Source organism: Corvus moneduloides, chromosome 6 (assembly GCF_009650955.1).
Source record: "Corvus moneduloides isolate bCorMon1 chromosome 6, bCorMon1.pri, whole genome shotgun sequence".
In the NCBI taxonomy this organism is placed as follows: domain Eukaryota; kingdom Metazoa; phylum Chordata; class Aves; order Passeriformes; family Corvidae; genus Corvus; species Corvus moneduloides.
In genome coordinates this window covers 35,766,724-35,787,301 of record NC_045481.1, presented here as the reverse complement: position 1 = coordinate 35,787,301, position 20,578 = coordinate 35,766,724, and the positions used below count along the sequence as shown (strand labels likewise).

General features: G+C 40.5%; 1 protein-coding gene across 10 annotated transcripts in view; it reads left to right on the top strand.

Moving 5' to 3' along the window:
* The window catches only part of DPF3 (double PHD fingers 3), a 193,818-nt gene that overhangs the window by 133,947 nt on the left and 39,293 nt on the right, over positions 1–20,578 (top strand). For all 10 annotated transcript variants that reach the window (XR_004240606.1, XR_004240608.1, XR_004240609.1 and 7 more), the window contains 2 exons: positions 6,637–6,774; positions 18,687–18,815. Coding sequence is in view for 7 of the 10 variants with exons in the window: in XM_032110855.1 (XP_031966746.1) it covers positions 6,637–6,774; positions 18,687–18,815 (267 nt within the window). In the remaining 3 variants the exon portion in view is untranslated. The remainder of the gene's footprint in view (positions 1–6,636; positions 6,775–18,686; positions 18,816–20,578) is intronic.

Below are 20,578 nucleotides of genomic sequence, written 5' to 3'. Positions count from 1 at the left end.
TAACAGGTTATTTAGCAAACCCTTCATCAGTGCAAGATGAACAGCTGGAGCTCCTCTCCAGTGCTGTGTCCTGTTTCAGTGGCAAAGGAGCTTTCGTCCTTGTCCACCATGTGAGTTCATATGTAATATACCATTTGCTTCTTGTTCCTTCCCTGTTCAATCTGTTTCTACTCAGGCAGGTTATCTATCACATTTAGTTTCTTCAATATACTGCTTTGTCCTGTTTATACTGTGTTTTATTTATTTATATTAGACGTCATACTAATATTTACTAATTACATTGCTGTTTAAAATAATTCTTTGATAATGAATCTCATATGATATATTTTTGTTATTTTTCCAATATTTTTATCGACAGTCCATTCTCTGCATGTTTGATTCTTTCACTCTCTATTTCACCCTTCAAATTAATGATAAAACCAGAGGCAAGCATTGGGTTCAAACAGGACTCTTTCAGGTGCTTGAAGAAGCAGAAAGATGCCTTCTGAAAGTTTAAAAAAATTAGGCTCCTAATTCTCACTGATTTCAGCTGAAGGTAAAACTAAACTGTTTCCTTGAATATCAGATTAAATGCCTATCTGCTTGTGTTCTGTTTGTTGTGCCTACAAATCATATAAAGCTTGGAGCTTAAGTGAACACTTTGAACATGTCTTTGAATTACTAATAATCATTCAGAACATGGATTTGCTTTTAAAAACGCTTGACCCTACATCCAAATCACTATAGCTTGAAATATCCTCCTGCTTTTTCATTATTTTGAGATTAACTTTTTCTTCCCCATTCCCTTTCTCTTCTAACCATATTGTAAGTTCTGCCAACAAAAGGCTGGAGCCTTCACATAGCTTTAGTGATTTAACATGAACAGATTTCACTGAGTTTCAATTGGTACTGAGAATCTCTCTCTTTTAGTTTCCTTAGAAAATCCCAGTTAAATGTTATATTGTTCTAGCATGACTTGCCAAATGCAAGTCCTTGAGGCCTATTCTTTGGGAACTATTTCATTGTATTTGTTCAAAAAATGACGGCCCTAGTAATTTCCTTGCTAACTTCACCTTGTCTTCTTCGTCATCTCCTTGAAACGGTCCTGATCCTGTCATACATATTAGGAAGCATCTCACTGATTCTCTGAAAGTTTTGCTGGAATACAAAAGGCCTACCAGATAAATCCTGATTTAACTTGATTTTTACCAGTTCTCTGAGACTCCATCTCTTGTCTTAATTCTGGCAGATACTATGAACAAGACCAACACTACTAACTGCTGCTGCTTAGGGCAGATTTTTGGTTAAATATCACAATTACAAGCTGATTTGAAAATGCTTTGATTATAGCATTATATTTTTACATGCTTCTCATAAATCTCTGGCATGACTTTTAAAGTGTCCCTTTAAACTATTAGTAGTTTAAGCCCTAAATCATCTTCTGGTATTATCCTTTCTAGTGAATCCCTAAGTAGATAAGCAATAAGATCTAGAATAAGATGCTTGTTCAGATGAACTCAACAAACAACTCTCCCACCATAGCTGCTATACTTGTCATCCATTGACTACATTATTGATAGAAAAGACAAGATTAGAGAGGTAAGGACACTTAAAAAAAAATCTTTTAAAATACTCAATAACACAAATGTGGAGTAGAGCACATGGTAAGAAGGGAACAGAGTTGACTCTGATAGTTGAACATTTTCTACTCATGTAGGATAGTTGTTTGCTCCTGCTAGCGAGCCATTTGTTGAAATGTGCACAGGTGTACTGTTGAGCTGTGTATGTTTTGCACTGGGGTTCAAAGTTACTGTGATCTTAATACAGCAGGTAGATTCTGGGACTTGTCCTCTGGGGGCACTGAAACAAGGACTATTTACCTCCCTATTCTACCTACAGAAAATTCCCTATGGAATGGGTTACTAAATAGCTGCTCTCATACTACAAGTGTATAGTGTGACAGTACTGATCAAAGAGGGATGAATGTAATGTCTTTCTATTAGTGGAGGTCAAAATGCACTGTTAATGTTTGAGATCTCTAGATGTGCCAGAGTGCATATACAACTGTAACAGGGGAGAATATATTACCAAACCAGTGCAAAACAAGGACAGTTTTTAATTTTTTTTTTTTTTTTTGAGTGGAGTGAATGGTAGGACAGGAAGGTAACTTTGAGGAATGACTGCCTGCCAGAAGTTAACTCAAGATTTAGTATTTGACATAGCACAGCTGAGAAGAAAGAACAGGAGGCAACAGAGAAAAGCAAAGAAAGACAATGAGGGGGACAAAATTTAGTGACCAAAAAAAAAAAAAAGCAGCATGTACTCCTCCAGTTTCCTGTTTCCACTAAAAACATGGATTGTTTCCTTCTGTCTCATACTGGTGACAGATTGTGCAAAATGTATGTGGAGAGCTGGCTGGAACATAGCTCACAGGCTGCCAAGGACCAAATGTGTAACTATTTCAAAATGACAGCAACACAGCCATTAGATATTTGATGAGGAAGTCTTTTAAGTCATAGGTTTCAAATCCCCTTTTTAACAGGGGAAGTATTTTATATTAATTTTACTCATTGAGAAACATAGAGTGAGAATTTGCTTATCCAAAGGATTGCAGGGTGCTACAGCCCAGAACTTAGAAGAGAGCTCTCTTTTATGAAACACTCAATGCTTGCATTTATACTGTTCCCCCCCGCCCATAATGCAGTTGTGTAACATCTTCATATCAGTCTTCAAATTTGAAGGAAAATAAGGTTCATCATAGGAGACTGTCTGGTGGTCTCATAAAACAATCCTTCTTCCCCATTTGTGACATTTGGTCCGCACTGCTGTATTACTGCCTACTTACCCAGCTTGTTCCTAAGGGAGCAATCACATCAGCTCATAGGAAAAATACATCCTTTGAATGCAGGAGGAATTGGAGTGGGTTACGTTCTACAAACTCCCACTGTTTTCATTGAGCTTGGCTACCTAATTAAAGATCAAGTCAACTTCCCAGTGTTGAGATTCAGGATGAAATCTACCACATGCAAGGATGATGAGCCTATCCAGCAAGGAAAATTGAAGATAAAAAAGTCAAAGCTGCTGAAAGGAAGGCCACTCGGCAAAGTTCATGAAAGGCACACTTTCACTTGCTATGTGTGAGCTGCACGGCATTAAAAACTAATCGACAGCATGCATTTCAGACTGGAAGAACCAGTCCTCATTATGCTTTTGTCAGCTCTGAGAATGAGAAAGATGTGGTGTAAGCACTGGTGTGGATGCTGGAACTCATGGATTCCAGTCCTGGTAATGAAAAAAGATCACTGTGTGGGCAACTCAGCCCCTCTGCAGTTCTCTTTTTTCAGAACCGAAATGAGATAGTATTTCCCACTCAGGAATGTGGAGGAAGATTAATTAGTGTTTGAAAAGCCAGTCTGCAGTGGGAAGAGTTATATAAGAGCTAAGTGTTTATTGATGATCACCCTTTTATAGAAACTACTTCTTAGCACAGTGATACGGTCGATTAATAAAATGTGCTCTTACCTGGAAAAAAAGAGATTAGGGTGAATTCAGGAAGATTCAATGTGTTGGAGAAACCATGAAGTTCTGATTTAGCTTTCATTCTAGCAAAGTCTCACTGAAGCCAATGGTTCTTTTGCCTGACTAATATCATGACCCTTTCCCCTCTGCAAGCATCTAATTTGTTTGAGGAACATGAACTCTCTCCAGTTTCAATTCATGGCATTGCTTCAGACTTTTTTCATGACAGAACATGAATGTGAAAAATGGAAAAATCTAGACACCAATAAAAAAGGCTGCTGGAACTGCAAATCTTTGGTCCTACAAAGGATCTGCTAGGACCATATAAACAAAACTCCTTTGCCTCAGTTCTGATTATAAAGTCCTCCAAATCAATTTCTCACAAGGCATGTGTCACATTGCTGTCACCCTTGAAGGCCACCTGGAAGTCCTCACAATGGGAAGGACTCAGCTGCAGAATTACTACTCGCTCAGCTTATATCAATACTTGCTTTTTCCTGGCGAGGTGATACTTTTTTGCTGAAGAAGGATGAGTCTGAAGACCCATCTGATTTCCTATGTCATCCTAAACTCCATAGCTAAAATCCCTGCAGGATCCTGTATGGAATGGAGTAAACACCACAGTTTTGGGACTTGTTGTTGCAGGGAATGCAAGTTTCCTTTTGGGCATTGATCATCTGATAGTGTTCTGGAAATAATTTGACAGGAGTCTTTGAGCAGTATTGGTAATTCATAGCAATAGAATTATTTTTTAACATTCTTCTTCAAACACACAAAAGTAAGTGGGATAGAGTAGGATACTTGATGAGCTGATCCAGCTCATCTAGCAGATGGTCAATCTGCTAGAAATGTAAATCTCTTTCTCCATTCTAGGAAACACTGCAACATTTATGTAATTAGAGGAGGCTACCATTCTGAAAGAATTTAAGCAGTGAGCTCTCTCTGGGTTGATGATTACTTAAGTGTTATGCTTCTTCTACTATTCAAAACATGGGGAAAGTCATACAAAACTGCGGATATCTTGTTGTTTTGACTCTTGTTCAGACTCTGTTCCACTGCTTGTCCTTTGCCCTGCAGGACCACAGAGAAGGAGGAGTAGTTTCCCCCTCCAGAATGCACTGGAAGAAAACAAGGATGGTACTAGAAGAAGGGAGACTGAACTGATGTTTTGTGGAGAGCATGCATCTAACAACAGTCTAGTTCTTCAAAATGTCTGGCAATGGAGTTAGGTTTACATAGGAAAAATGAAGGCAGATGCTTCAAAGAATGGATATGCATATCTAAATGAGTATTTTATTTCTCTCAACATTGCCTCTTCCCTCCTGCAGGAGGTCTCATTTCTAAACCAAGGCCATTCAAAGACTTAAAAAATCTGTAACTGAGGACAGGACATATTACATTTCAAAAGAACTTCTATCTTGTTATGATGAGTCTGTGATCATAACCTTGCACAATGAAGAAAACTGGGATAAAAGTACATAATATTCCACATCACTCATACATATCATGAGCTTGTTTTACATGTTTCTAACAAAGTATTTTCCTTGAGGGAGTTTGTAAATCAGCTAGAAGAGATTGAGAATGAAATATGTTATTGTACTAGGCTTTGATTTACAATTTTCTATAATCTGTTCCAAAATGTGGAACATCAATTGGCATTTTCTGACTAGTAGCAGAAAGGTATAAAATTTGACATTTTATTTATATGTAAATGAATAAATGGGGTGAGAGGGTTGGTTGGTTTTTTTTTGGTTTGGTTTGGTTTTTTTGTTTGGTTGGTTTTGGTTTTTTGTTTGTTTGTTTTGTTGTTGTTGTTGCTTTTTGTTGTGTGGTTTTTTTTTTTTTTTTTAAATTTTTTAAAAATTTATTTGTGGAGTCTTTGACATTCCCAGACCCAGGTACCTGGAGAATGGGGAGTCAAGTATCTATATATATTACAGGATACATACTGGGGCCTGTAACACCATTAAGTTTTTAGGAGTGGATGGTCACTTACCCCTCGGAGATCCTTTTCAGGGGGGTCTAAAAACAGGATTCTGTTCTCTCTTCTGGCACCATTGCCTTTGGCCTTCTAAACAAGCTATGCAGGACAGACTACTGGACGTGACATTTATTCCTGTGTGAAATCCTTGAGGTTAATTAAGGTAATAAAGTGACTATAAATGTCTCTGAGAGTAAAAACTTGCAGGAAGGGCATTAAGCTTTTTGTCTTTGTTTTCTAATCTTTTAAAATGGTAATATTTGTATTTGGTAGACAAAATAGCTGTGTAAAAGAAAATGGACATTCAGAGAATGCTTTGAATATGAAAAGTGATTACTTTTTGAGACAATAACATGAATTAAAAACTATATAGAAAATCAATTCATATGTAATGAATCTTATGCTGTTGCCTGCCCTTGCTGTACACTCCCTGTGAAGTGTAGACCTTTCATCATCCTAAGTTGTTTGATTCTGTCCTTAATATCTGTTGACTTAGTCCTAAAATAAATGGAAGTTCAGAAGCAGGATTCTCTGTCACACATTCTATTATTTATTGGGGTGCTGAATATGAAGTTTACCTGGGCAAATAAGTATCACTACCACATGTTTTTTTAGCAAGAAACTGTGAATTATTTCCATCTCCTTGTCTTAACTAGGAATCTGCGAATACAGCTATTTATTAACCTTTTAGAGAAAGTATTTTAAAAAATCCCAGCTGTTTCCTTTTTTTTTCAGAGATCAGTAATGAAGAAAATGTCCTTTCTTCTCAGTCTTGTTTCCATTGCTGTGCATTGTGCAGCACCACCATTGGAACTGGCATTTCATTTAATTTTATATGCAGTCTTGTTAGTAGTCTTAGCAGAGAGGATTAGGGCTCTGTGATCTGGAGGGACTGAATGTGCACTTGCTTAGGCCTGTGGGAAGGACTGCTGGCAGCGTGGTGGGAAGAAAGCTTGTTTGGGGACCTGCAGCTGCAGGGCTGCCCTCCGTCACCTTTCCCCAGTGCTGGTTGGAAGGGTTTTGGGCAGGCGCATGGAGTGTGTGGTGCCATTCTCAGGGGAAAAGGGAGCATTATTTGAGAGGATGCTGCTGTGGTTGTTGATCACACTGATGTTTCCATTCTCTCTTCCCCTCCCTCATATTTCCTTTCCATCCAGTCTGTGGCAAGCGTTACAAGAACAGGCCTGGGCTGAGCTACCACTATGCTCACACTCACCTTGCCAGTGAAGAGGGTGATGAAGCCCGTGAGCAGGAGACCCGCTCTTCCCCTGTCCACCGAAATGAAAACCACAAACGTGAGTAGGATTTTCCCTTTGCCTTTGAGATCCTTTCCAGGGGTGTTGCCTTCACCCTGTCTTTGCCTTGTGGAGGCTGGTGTTATTGCCTGACTCAGTTGTGAGTGATTGGGCCCTGGATGCTTGGAGCTAATCAGCCACAGCTCACACGGGTGCTGGCTCAGCTAGTCAGAAATTCATTTCAAACCCAGCATTATCTCTGCAGCAAGTCACTTTTCCATTACTGCTCCTGTGGGGAGGAAGTGGCAAGGAGAGGGGGGAAAATAAGAGATGCCCAACCTGCCCATCATCAAGCAGCCTCCCAGTGGCTCTTAGGGATGTCAAGGAAATACAAGTCCAGTAGTTTCAGGGGGCTGTCTTTGTTTTGCCTTTAAATAAGAGATATGTGTCAATATCTCAGTTTTTCAGTATGAAAATAACAGCACCTTTCTCCCTTATACCTTCACCTGCTGCACAAACAGCTTACCTTCAACTTTGCTAAAAGCTGCTTCTTAGTTACAGTTTGACAAAAGCTATGAAAACACATTAGTACTGATCTGCAGGGAGAAGAGCTGGAACACGAGGGGAGAATGTATCTCAATTCCCCACACTGGTACAACGCTGAAAGAAATCTTAGTGGTCTGAATTCTTACGTGATGAATCACATATACTCAGTGTGAGCATAAGGTCCATCACTCTGTTTGATTGTCCTTTCTGTGCTCCTTAGGCACAGAACAGAAAGGCAAGGAGGCTGTGTTATATTACTGATTTTTGCAAGTCTCTAATACCCTTTTTCTCAGTTTTCCAGAGTTCAATACTATGTGATGTTTGCTGTGACTTTGGGATTTGTGTAGATAGCTTTGTTTGCTTTCAAAAAGTTGTTTTGGATCATCATGTGATCTGTGTTATTTTAGTTCAAAGTAATAAAGCAATAAAATGCTTATAGGGAAAAATATGCAGGAAAACACTTTGTAATACCTTATGAACTGCAAGAAATATGGAAGTAGGAAAACATTTTCTTTCTAAGCAGGATAATTGATAATTGTCCCCAGGGAGGTGTAGGAAGGGGTTTCCTTCCTCCAAAGCATCTGCTACTAGCCACTGTCTGAGCTTGAAGGACTGTTTACTGTGATCCCATTTGGCATGCCCTATGTTTCTGTCGCTTTTATGCTCTACCTTTTAGTTATCATGTTTTGTAGATTTGTAGCAAAAGTAATTTTGACTCCTCCAGCTGTTGATAAACTCAAACTGTCAATGCACTAAGAGTGACTGCTTGGGCAGGCAGGGGAATGTCAGTGTTCAGCCAGTAGCTTTTGTTTACTTAGCATTTACATCAGCTTTGGGGTTTTTTTGTTTGTTTGTTTGGTTGGTTGGTTGGTTGTTTTTTTCCTGTGCCTGCAGTAGTCAGTAATAGTTGCATACCTGGGAGGCATATTGCAATCTGTATTAAATTGATACCTTGCAATAGATGCCCAAAAAAAGAAAGGTAGTGTCCTCTGCCCTGAATTCAGTTTAACATAGGTGCCAAGAGGTTTCCGTCCTTGTGTCTCTGGTGCTTAGGAAATGATAGAAGTTAGCAAGAGGAAGAAATGGAAAAGCTATGGTAAGGTTAGGAGCAGCTGACTTTGGCCCAGGATAAAAAAGGTGTGTTCTACACTGTAGGAAGGAGTAGCATGAGAGCTGCTTGGGCTTGTGCTCCCACAGAGCTCCTAAGGGGTGCATGTGGCAAAGGGAAGTTGCTGATGCACAGATGCACAAGCAGGCAGAAGTTTAGAATCGTTGGGGTAAACCTCTTTGATGCCCAGATTCCTGAGTGGAAATAATAACCTGCCAGGAGCCAGTGAGGTATGGGCAACAGCGTGCAAATGTGCAGATCAGCCTTGGGGAAAGTCCCAGATGCTGGAAGGTAACCGTCCCAAATGGCTTAGCTGTTTCAGTGGCTGTTTGCTCCTTTTTGCCTCTTTGTTTACAGCCTTGAGCTCAGATCTTGCATCTTGGCTCTTTCACTTGGCAATATTTAATTTATGCTGCCATTCATCTTCCATGTGAATGCTAATTGTCCACATTGCTAATGTGCAGTCATTAAATGGTCCCATTGTACAGGGGGATGGTGGGGAGCCAGAGCATCAGATCCTTCCTCTCCCTTAAGAACTGCTAGGCATGTGTTATGAATTAGATTTGACAGGTCTGCAGCATCATAGGTCTTGAGCTTCAGGAGTCCTCTCTGCATGGGCTTGGGGGCTGGGGGAGGTGGGAGGGAGGGAAGGCAGGGGGATGTTAATCCAAACAGCTAATCCACAACCCACTGAACAGGAGGACCAGAGATATGGTGTAGAGTAGGATCTGGTTATTTGCCTAGCAGTGTGTCAGAGATATGAGCAGCCTGATTTAGAAAAGGCAAGGCAAATCAAACCAGCCATTTGGAATTTGTCGTGCCGTGGGAGGTGAGCACCAGGTCAGTAAAGTTCAGGCGGGCGGCTGCAGTATGAACTTCCTTCCTTTGTACTCGCGTCTCCTCTGCAGCTCCCACTCCTTGCAGAAGCTGCAGTAACAGCAGGGCTTCTGCAGGATTCAACTATTGATGCCTTAACTGGTGCCAGGTCAAGAGCTGAAAGCCTCTTGTCTTTCTCCACATTCAGTCTCCTCTATCTCATGCACAGACCAGTTTGAGTAAGTCAGAAAATGATCCAGAAATTGGAAAAGATGTCGATAGGAGGAACCTACCTAAAACTGAGAACCATTGAATAGGTGCATATTAGAGAACTGGGACTGGCCCAAGTCTCACCTCCTTGGCACATCTCACTGTCCTTGACTGTGCAGAACGTTTGTCTGTTTACATCTCTTTACATCTCTCTCTCCTTCTGTCCTTCTTTCTCACGTATAGATTACCTGTTGCAACATGAAAGATAGTTCAACAGTCTTCTCTGGCCTTTGCCTTTCTGAAAACACCCTAGCCTGTGTTCTGTTTGAGCTTTAGTGGCTTGCTTTGTATGCTTTATCTGGCCCTTTGACACAAATAAATAACCCTCCCTCAGTGTCTAGTCTTGCCTCTGCTATATACACATTTATTTCTGACCTACTCTCTGATTTTTTTACCTGAGTATCGAACTGTGAAAAGGAAATTATAAAAAACCCTTTAAAAAGTCAACTTCCCCTTTCCTCAACTCCACTGGAAAAAATAAATGATCCCACACCATTCTCAGACTTTTTCTCTGCTGGCTTTTCCTCTACATGTTGGCACCGAGACCGTGAGATTTGTGAGCCCAGGGTGCATCCAAGCCTGCCACAAAACACCTGCTGTTTTATTCTGTCTCTCTCCATGGGTACAGGCCAGCTCTGGGGGCAGCTGGTGCTCACAAATTTTGAGACACTTCTGATATAGGAATTACATTAGACTTCTATCTATTGAAATGTGTCTGTGAATGAGTGTACTAGTATAAATGCTCTTCCTTAATTCCTGGGAGAATAGGATAGTGTGTCAACATGGAGAAAAACTTCCTCTCCTTTAAAGGAGAAGAGTTTTCAGTGGCATTTTGCTGTGTGAAATGTTGATTACAGACGGCTGTGCAGAAACAGCAACTGAACAGGATCTTATGCCCACAAGCACTTTGGCCAGTGACAATCCTAAATAAAGTACACTGTGCAGGCTGTTGCTGGCCTCGCTGCTGAATGCAGGTTGATCTATTGTGCAATACGTGTAGTTAAGGAGGATGCATTCCTGTGTCCTCCTGCGTCTCTGCTAGCTTAAGCATCGGCCCTGCAAAACCACCTGTGTACATTATTTCATGGCATCAGCCTGTTGTGCCCAGTTCCATCACAGATTTTATTATGTGGATAAATCTCTACTGGAGAGACCAGCCAAAGTTGTTTGTGTACTCTAAGCATAATTGGATACCCGGTCTCCAGAGATAAAAAATTAATGTGCTAACCTCAGTGTGCCTCCAAGCTGTCCTCCAGCTCCCCCACACAGTCATCTTTGAAACATTTTTATTTCCATCCAGGCAGGGGGCTGGCCATGAATAAATGACGAGAGTCAGCCCCTCAGTTGGAGACGAGCTGTTTGTTCCTCTCCACAAGCAGCATCAATTTGAAAAGCTACATCAGGTCTACTTTTTCCCTGCCTCAGTGCTGATCCTTGCTGGGGCCATGGTGGGAGCTACTTCTGGATGCAAGGATGCATCAATGCCCACCTTGCAACAAGATACCCTGCAGCAGGTGCTTTTCAGTGAAAATATGTACATTACCTCGAGTTGACTTCTTAGTCATTTAATCCGTTCGGGGTTTTTCTCTTTTCAGATTTTGTTTTCATAAGCAAAAACACTCAGAATGCTAAAAGAAACAGTAGTGATTGGAGAGTTTGAACTATGTAAAGATTTCTCTTAAACGTGGCTGTAAATTACTGAGACTTTTGTGCCTGTATTTTGCAATGCTGAGTTAAAAAATCAATTAGTTGTTTAGAGTTACGGCATAGTTGTCTCCTATATACAGGGACCCAAAGGGGACTTTTTTTGTTGTTTTGTTTGGAGTTGTGGGGTGGTTGTTTTGTTAGTTTGTTGTTTGTTTTCTATACTGCCTGGGCACGGACTAAAATGTTGCTGTTGACGTGCAACTGTCATTGAAGAGAAGCACTGAGTGCTTCTCAGTAGTTTATGGGAAAATGTTTCCAATCTGACTAAGTAGTTTTTGATAAACACATGTTGTTTCAACAGCACATCAGCTCTTGAGATAGGATGGTACCATTTCTGTATTTATATTTTTTCCTTTTTCTGCTACTTCCCTGTTTTTTTCTGCCTTATTTTTCCTCGATGTAGGAACCCAGAGTGCAGAGAATATTTCTCTGCACTCTGGATTCCTACACTCCTCCATGTAGAATTTGAACCAAGTAAAATCCAAATGCTTTGAATGAATTTGAACTGAATAGGTGCTCTCTGCCTTCTCACACTCCTCCAGTGAGTAATTTCCAGATCCAAAGCCTACAAGATGTTGCAGGGACCCAATTCATGGCACTGGCTATTCTCACTTGAATACTGAGGGATGCTGCCAGATGGGGCTGTATATTGGGCATTACAATTCCTTCTTGAGGCGGGATATATTCCCTTAGCCAATGGGAATGATGTGTTTCAGTAGCCAGGTGCCAAGTCTCAAGGGAGGCACCCCTCAAAGTCAGGAAGTGTTAGATGTATGTTAAGATGTCAGACTCTTTTGTCTGTCTTCCTATTCTATCTCCTACTGTTTATCATCATGAGGCACTAGACAGTTACAATGTTTTACTGTGAGCAGTGGGGTTTTGGCTGATGCTTTAGGTGTTCCTGCAGAAGACTCTATAAGGTCAGTGTACAGAATTTGTATGAAATGCTGCCTTAAGGTAGAGGAATACCGATTCCCCAAATCTACTGATTCCAATCAGTTGACGCTGTATTTTCCTAGCTGTACCTTCCAGCTACCTAGCTCACCTTCCAGCTCTTTCATCAGCTGTTCAACTTAAGGTCCACACCGATTCCTGTAAAAGAGATGATCAAATGATCTTCCTTTTCCCCCATTTAGAGGTTTCCTCTGACTTTTACAGGTGTACCTCCTTCTCCTAGCACTTCTTGTTGTGCTCCTTGGCTGTGCTTCTCTGTGAGCAGCGGCTGTAGAAAAGGCAAACCTTTCAGAGTTGCTAAAAGCTGTTCAAAAGCAACAGCTTCTTCTATCCCCACACTACCAGCTAACTCAAAAAAGGAGATAAAATCCAGTTACTAGAGAGAGCTGGCAATACTTTGTGTGGGTGGTTTGCAGCACCTCTCAGTAGCATATCCTGCATCTCTGGCTGCCAGCAAAGGGCATGCCCATCCCATGCGGGGGAGTGCAGCGTGGGGAGCCGGAGCTAGTGGAGGCCATGGGGCTGTGAAGGCTGATTAGCACGACTCTGGGAACAGAACACCAGCCGTTTCCCAGCGTTACACCCAAGTTCCAAGTGTGTTCAGTTGAAAACAGCACCACATCAACACAGATGTGCTGCCTCCAGCCTGAGCTGCGCCTGCAGCCCCCAACACTTCCTGGTTTAGGGCCAGCCAACACTCTTATCTCTGGTCTTAACAACAGAGTAAGTGACTGGCCATTTCCTCTCATTCAGCTTGATTTATACTTCTTCCTGAAAAACGGCAATGAAAAACCCATGCACTTAATTCACGGTGAGGAGTCCCCAGAAATGGCCGTGCACATCCCTGCCTGGCTGCGTACCTGTGAGAGAGCAAGAGCCTTGAGCCCACTTCAGCTGTGTGTGGCCTGTTCCTCACACCAGCAGTTGTGTTCTTTTATTGTTCCTTCCCAGGGCAGGGTCTAGCCCTGAGCACAGAAGCAGTTCCCCAGTCCACCTCTCTGCCCCACCACTGCTTGCTGCACCCAGCGATGACAGGGGCAGAAGGGGGTACATGCCCAGCCAGCCATCTCCCTCCTCTTTCCATCAAGGAAAGCCACAGTCCGGGCACTGCTTTGCTTTTGCCTTCTCCTTAAAGCCCTGTTTTCATTTAATTATCACAGTGTAATTTCTCGCGTGAGCCTGCCTCCCCTGCACTGAGCCATTCCGAGCAGCAGACGGAGGGGCCGCGCTGCGATTCCTTACACGGGAGGGCCAAGGCGATAGCAGGTGGCAACGCCAGCGGCAGCCAGCCGGGCCCACGGTCACCATGGAGACGGGCCAGGCCTGCCAGGGAGGAGCGCTGGCAGCGAGGGGGGGCGAGGACAGGCACATGGAGCCATAGGTTGGGATTATGTGTCACCGAGGCCTCCAAGGGGCTTGACGACCGCAGGCGCAGGCTCTTGGCTGGCGTTCTCCTGCTCAGGCGGCCAGACATTGCTTGCCCTTTGCCAGGGTGAAAAAGGGAGGAGCTGGAAAGGAAAACTGGCTCTGTCTCAGACAAAGAGTCTTGTAAATTAAACAAAAAAATCCCAACAGGCAAAACCCCAACAATAAAAGCAAATCTACCCCTTTTCCTCCATTGTGAAGTGTACTGACTTGATTCAGGCCTACATGCAGGGTCCTGTGGTCTCTACTGTGCTCTGAAGATCCATGTTGCAAACAGAGTAAATGGCCTGATTCAAAGCCTTTTGAATTGAATTGAAAACCTCCAGCAGGCTTTATTGGTTTTGGATCAAACCCAGAAGAAACAGGTAAGATCTGGACAAAATGTGCTAGGAAAAATCCCTTTGTGAGTGCATATATCTGACTGTAGCCAATTCACTGTAATCATTGAAATAAATGATGCACAGCTCCACACCCCAGCAGCAATGCATGCACTCTACGCATTCTCCATTGCCTTCCCAGTAATGTGGATACGACAAAAAACAGGGATAAAATGTTGCCAAACCTAGATGCATATCTTAAATTATGGTTCAGTATTGTGCTGTATTACCTACAGGCTGAAGAAATATATGTGACTGTGATTTGTTACCGAGGAACAGAAAAACAGTTTTTCTTTTAAGCACTGCTTCCACCTCCCAAGTTTTTGAAGACTGTGATCCAAATCATCAAAATAATTTCATTTAGAAATCAGAAAAATAGATAGATACAAGATTCTATTTATTTGGGGGGTTGTCTGTATGTATTTAAGGGTCACATTTTGAAGAAAAACTATTTAAAATATCTGTATTCTGAATTTTCTGTTTAAAAAACAGAGACAAGAATTCCTTCTTCTGAACTTGCCTTGTATTCAAGATATTCTCTGAGAAGTAGAAACCTGAGATTTTTATTGAGTCATGTGGCTCCAGGAGATGATGTGGAAAAGAAAATTCCTTATTTCTTGATGTTATTTCATTATAAGCAGCTTGCTTTTTTTATTAAACTGAAACTATAAGGATAGTTTTAATATATATATAGTTTATATATAACTTACAGGGGGTTTTTTGTTACTTGGGAGGGATGAAGGGAAGCTAGAATTCTGTTTAGAGCCCCTGCCTTCAAAATCAAGAATGCACAGAAGATATTTTGTATATTTAAACTCAGTAAACTTGTTTAATTTTCAGGTTTTGTCTACAGAACAAAGTTACAGTGTGATATACTACATAATTTATTTAATTTACTGAACTTACTTTGCAAAAAGACTACTGTGAATGATGATACCATATTTTAAGTAGTTATTTCTTCTGCTTAGCTTGTTATAGCTTGAAATTAACTTGATTAGGCTAAGAAGAAAAAAAAAAGTTTCAGAATAAGTGCACATCAAATTTATTTGGAAATGCTGACTTTATTTTCACTCTGCATCCTGTCTTCACATGAATCACCTTTCAGGTTCAGTGAAACTATTATTTGAACTGTGCAGATCTTTTCATGTCTCCCCTTAATCCATTTTTAAAGTACTTTTAAAAAATTGTATACTCAGTTTTGGGGGAAATCTAGATGAAGACAGGGCCTTTGATGAAGCTTGAAAACAACACTGAGTTGAAATGGCGAGAGGCACTGATTTAAATACACCTTCTATGAGCACACCTTAGCTCAGGCAATACTCAAAGTTCCTCATAGCTTTTGATCTCTTGTTGCAGTTTGCAATGTAAAAGAAAATCAGAAGAGTTTTGAGTAAGTTAGGACAAGACCATGGCTGGTTTTCAAGCCTTTGCTTTAAAACAGTCTCTAATTTTGGGTGAGCTTTTTCTTTTTACCAAATTCCTGGAGGCAGTCACCTGATCTAAATGATTCAACTCTCTGCTAGTGAGTTACTTCTTGCTAGCTGAGCTGTTTGGCTTAAACTAGCACCTTCTGCTTTTTGATTTTCTTATGCAAAAAGTGAATACCTAGTTAATTACTATGTCTCAGATGAAAAGCAGCAACATTAGTGCCTAGGAAATTAATTGTTTTTCTTGTGGATCCATTCCCATAGTTACTTTTGTAAGTAGTTTTATTGATTTAGGGGTGAGATTAGGGTTGGTTTTTTCCTGCATGATACCGTATTCATGAAGATTGCATATGAAATCTTGCCATTTTTCCTTTGTTTCTTAATTCCTTCATCATTTGTGTATGACAGTAAAATAGAACTAGAAACTCGGAGGATATATGCAAAAAAAGTTCCTTTGAAAAGCTTTCTGCTTCCTATCATCTGAAAATCTCTTTATTCTCAAACCTTCTGTGATTTAGCCTGTGACTTAATTCACTGTATGGTACTGACCAAGAAAATAAGCTTAAGTCAGGTTTGGTTCTAGTTTTCACACCTGTTAGAACAAAAAAGAAAACATTGGAGAGAATAACATTGCCTGGCTTATTTGGCTGTAGAGATACATCATTTAAAATATCATTGATGTAACTTCAGGAACTTCTCATCTGTCTATGACTTTTGCCTGGTATCTCTATCACACTCCACTGAGCCAGGTTAATAAGTGAGCACATGGACACTTGCATTAAAAATTAAATAATTTGGAAGAAAACAAAGAAGAAATGAAAGGAAAATAAAAGGAAAAGAAAGGAAAAAGGAGAAGAGAAGAGAAGAGAAGAGAAGAGAAGAGAAGAGAAGAGAAGAGAAGAGAAAAGATCAAACCCCAGGTTTATTCCCTTGCCAATAATCTGGGAGAATCCCTTCAGCTTTATCACACTCAGCCAATACCCTCCACCTCTCCCACACAGCACAGATGAATTGATCAGTGTATGCATTTTCAAGTTCCCCTCTCCCATTTCCAGTTTGACAGTCAGTGGATCTTATGGTCATAATCCATGTTGAAAAAATTTAAGTCAGTATATGCAGAGTGTTAATTATACCATTATGAGCAGTGGTAGAAGTGGAGCTCTTTCCTAAGTCTGCTGGCTGGCACCCTGACTACTTGTTTTTATTTGTGGTCTCACCACTGAATTTTTGTGTGTTTGAGAATAAGCCAGTTTACCACTCTACCTCCAAGTCTTTCAGCTTTAAAATGCAATGCAACCTCGCCATAAGACTTAATTAGAGTCCAGAACACTTTGGCTAGAGTCTCTGGCAAAAGAGGCTTCTGACCTCACTGAAGGTTAATAATAGGATCTTAATATCTGTAAGGCATGTTAAAACACTTAGATGAAAGGTGAAATAATGTAATAAGGAACAACAACAAAAAAAGTCACTGAATGCTGAGCTTGCTGTGTTTGCATTGCATGTGGCCTGTCTGTAGATGCAGAATAATATAAAGAGGTAAATACTTAACTTTTTCAAAATGGGGCTGCAGTGGGAAATATAAATGCTAGGGAGGTTTGCTTTTTATACACAAAATATGTACAAGCAGCAACTTTATGGTCATTTTGTTACAGGTCTTAAAATGACCCAGTGTGCTAGGCTTCCACCTGGTTCCTGTTCTTTTTTTGCATATCTTGCATGCATGTATTAAATGCTTTTCTGGTACAGACAAAATGCTAATCTAACACTGGGACCTTCTCTCTGGTTTTGAGAGAGTTGGGGATCTGTTAACCAGGACCATTTCAGAGCAAAGTCCATTGTTTAGTAAATACTCTCAGGGTTTCCGTGACCACAGAGGAAGATAGTGATGTATCTGCAGCCTTATGGATTTTAATTTTCTTAATTTCACCTTACCTGGAATCTTGCAGTTACCAATCTCCAAAAGTTCAGCTGATCAACATCTGGAAGTAAATTAATAAGCAGATGCACCCAAACCAGAAAAGCAGATTGAACTTGGAGGAAATTTTAATTTTAAGTGTATGTCTTGGACTGCTACCAGAAGCCCTTCAGAATGTCATTGTTCTTTGGGGGAAATTTGAATGTGGACAAAAAGATCATTAATAAAGGCTGTCAAAACATCTGTTAAAAATTTGCAACTTACAAAATATGCATTAAAAAGATAATTAAATAGAGATGGTACTGTTTAAAGTTCTTAATTTTCTCATTTGTAAAATTCTTGATGTGGTAGGCTTAGGCCAGGTATACCGCTGGTATATAACTAGATTTTTTAAGTTTAAAGAGAAGAAACAAAGACAAAGACCAACCATTACCTCCACTGCCTTCCCCAGTTCATAGAGTGTACAGGAAGATGTTTTCCCTCTCTGGAGAGCAGAGGAGGAAAATGGCAGTTGTGAGCAAGAAAAAAGGACATTGCTGTTCTGCTCAACTAAGAGGAATGCAGAAGACCTCTGCCCTTCTCACCTTCCTAAGGGATCTGCCTCCTCCTCTACTTAAGATCAGTGTGTGTTTGCTCCTTTCCAAGTATTCCTAGCTGGAAAATAATAATATAATCTCGCTCCTTTTATCTTGTCTGAAAGAGTTTTTAACTCTGCTGGTTGGGATGTCTGCCCCAAGCTCACTCTGCACCTGTGCTGGGTGCTGGGGTAGTGTTGGACCCTCCCTGCTCATCCCAGGGAACGTGACTGCTGCAGATGGCTTAAGTCTTGGGTGAAACATCCCCAAATGGCTTTGTCTGTGAATATTCAAGGACTTTTGAACCAATCTTCTGACTAAGGACACCCTGCTACTTAGAGATGTAGTCCCCTAAAAAGCTACTTGAAATAAATAAAACCAGTAAGGGTACCTATTCCCCCATCTTCCCACTCTTGATTTTTGAGTTTTATAGACTGTAGTTTTCCTTTCTGAATTTGTATTTTGTGGGTTTATGATGATGACGGCTGCCTGAAAAACCAAGTTTGGCTTACTGACAACATAAATCTTATGCTGCATTAGGGATTGTCTCCATACCTGTATGTGTTACAAGTGCCTGGACTGTAAAGGCACATCTGGAAGCATGTCCTTGAGAGGGAGCAGCCTTGCTGGGATTGTAAAGGAAATGGTGAAGGGCATTTCAGGCAAAATAGATACAACCCAGGGTGTACTTAAAATGAAGGTGGTTTATGCAGTTCACTTCTTGTTCTGATTGACAATGTTTTGGGAAGTTTGTGGCCTGCAAACTCACTGAGCTAACAACATATCAAGGATAAGGGGGAAATGTCCAAATGAATGCTCTTTGAGTAAATCTGATTTCTAACCCAACTACAGCCCAGAAAGGACCAGATGGGGTCATCATTCCCAATAACTACTGTGACTTCTGCCTCGGAGGCTCCAATATGAACAAAAAAAGTGGCCGGCCTGAGGAACTTGTATCATGCTCAGACTGTGGGCGCTCTGGTAGGTGACTCCTTCTTGCATCTTACTTGTACAAAGGCATTTGAGTGATTTGGTTTTCGCACTTTCTGAAGATTTTGAAGAAAGGCAGCATATTTGGGAAGGGACAGAAGATGGAATCTTACCTCTTCTCTGTGTTTGTGGGAAAGGATGACTGAAAAATTTTATATCATAAACCCCATTTTTGGATTCACATTTTTAAGCTAATGGGGTCTTATGAAATAATGAAGTTTTAATGTATTTATTGGCTTTTGGGAACATTGGTACATGTGCTAGTTGTTCTTCACATGGAAGGAGAAAATCCTATGACAATTTTAAAAAATGGTCTCTGTCTTTAAATGCTGCAATTACAACTATAAATTACTTACAAGATTTATGAAAATTGCATGACAAGCATTCCCATTGATTACACATTTCATGCATTTCTCCATCCAAAAAAAAGAAAGAGGGAGTAAATTACAGGGTAGGTATGGGGGTAGCTGTCAAGAATTATCCTCTTACAAGATGACTATCATTAGTTTTGTTTAAAGAGGTTTTTATTTCTCCCTTTTCTTCCCTTCTCTCTTTTTAAATGTAGACAATTGTATCTTTCTGAGTTGTCTTTATTTCTGGGCTGTTGTTTTCTTCCTTCCTTTCTTTCTTTTTTTTTTTTTCCTTTCTCTTTTTTTGGAAAATTTTATACCAGCTGAACAGTTATTTATAGCTCATGTAGGAGGTAGTGATGGTGGTAGAGGGAATGGGAGACCTTTAACAACTGCATATTCCAGCTTTGGTCCAAGTTTCCACTTGTGGTATTTTTGTATAGTGGTGATACTAGTGTTAATAAAATGATTATATAGAAATCCGAAAACCGAAGAGGCCTTGAAATTCAGTATGAATGCTGCTCCTTCTATACTGTAGTCACTGAAAGATGTTTGTTGCTTCATGGCTGAAATGTGATGTGGAATGTTCTCATGCCAAGGAAATGGCCTTTTTATGCTCCTGCTGAAATTCATAGTAAGCCTATTACCACATTCAGTGGGAGAATGATTAGACTCTCACTGAAATTGCCTTCTGCAGTTGTTGTGACCTCTGAAGATATTGTGAAATTATACTGGCCACCAGAGGATCAATGGCAACCCCTGTGGGTTTCTCCAGGGGCGTGCTTATGAATGCTGTGCCGTCTGAGACATGGACCTTTTAGTGTATATGTGATTGCTTCTAATAACTGAAGGGGGAAGTCCATGGGGTCTGTGGTGCCATCTTGGAAGATCATTGCCCTTCGCCTTGAGTGTTATATTTCCATATAACTAATTTCAGCATTTCCTGATATGGCACAGTGAGATGGATCCATATTGTATTGCTACTCAAACATTGCTATGGTGATTATATCAGAATGCAACACAAATACATTAATTCCCTTGATTCCTTAGTGTGATAGAACAAGTAGATCAGCCTGTAGCCTAAACTGTGCAAAATCAGTTCCATTAAATGCTATCCTTGTACAAATTCTGATCCACTTGGGTCATTCATAGGGTCTGCAATGCTGTGACTGATGTGCGATGAAAGCGATTAAGGTATAACCACACACTAATCTCTAAACTAAAACAACGAACCCTCTTTGGTGTTTGCCATCTTTCTCTTTTATAATAATGGAGAACATTTTCATTACACTGAAAGAGAGGTCATGGAAATTATATTGTTTATTCTGTTCACAAAGTCAGTAAAATCACATTTCTACAATATGGTTTACTGCCAATTATTTTGTTATATCCATTTTCTTTTTT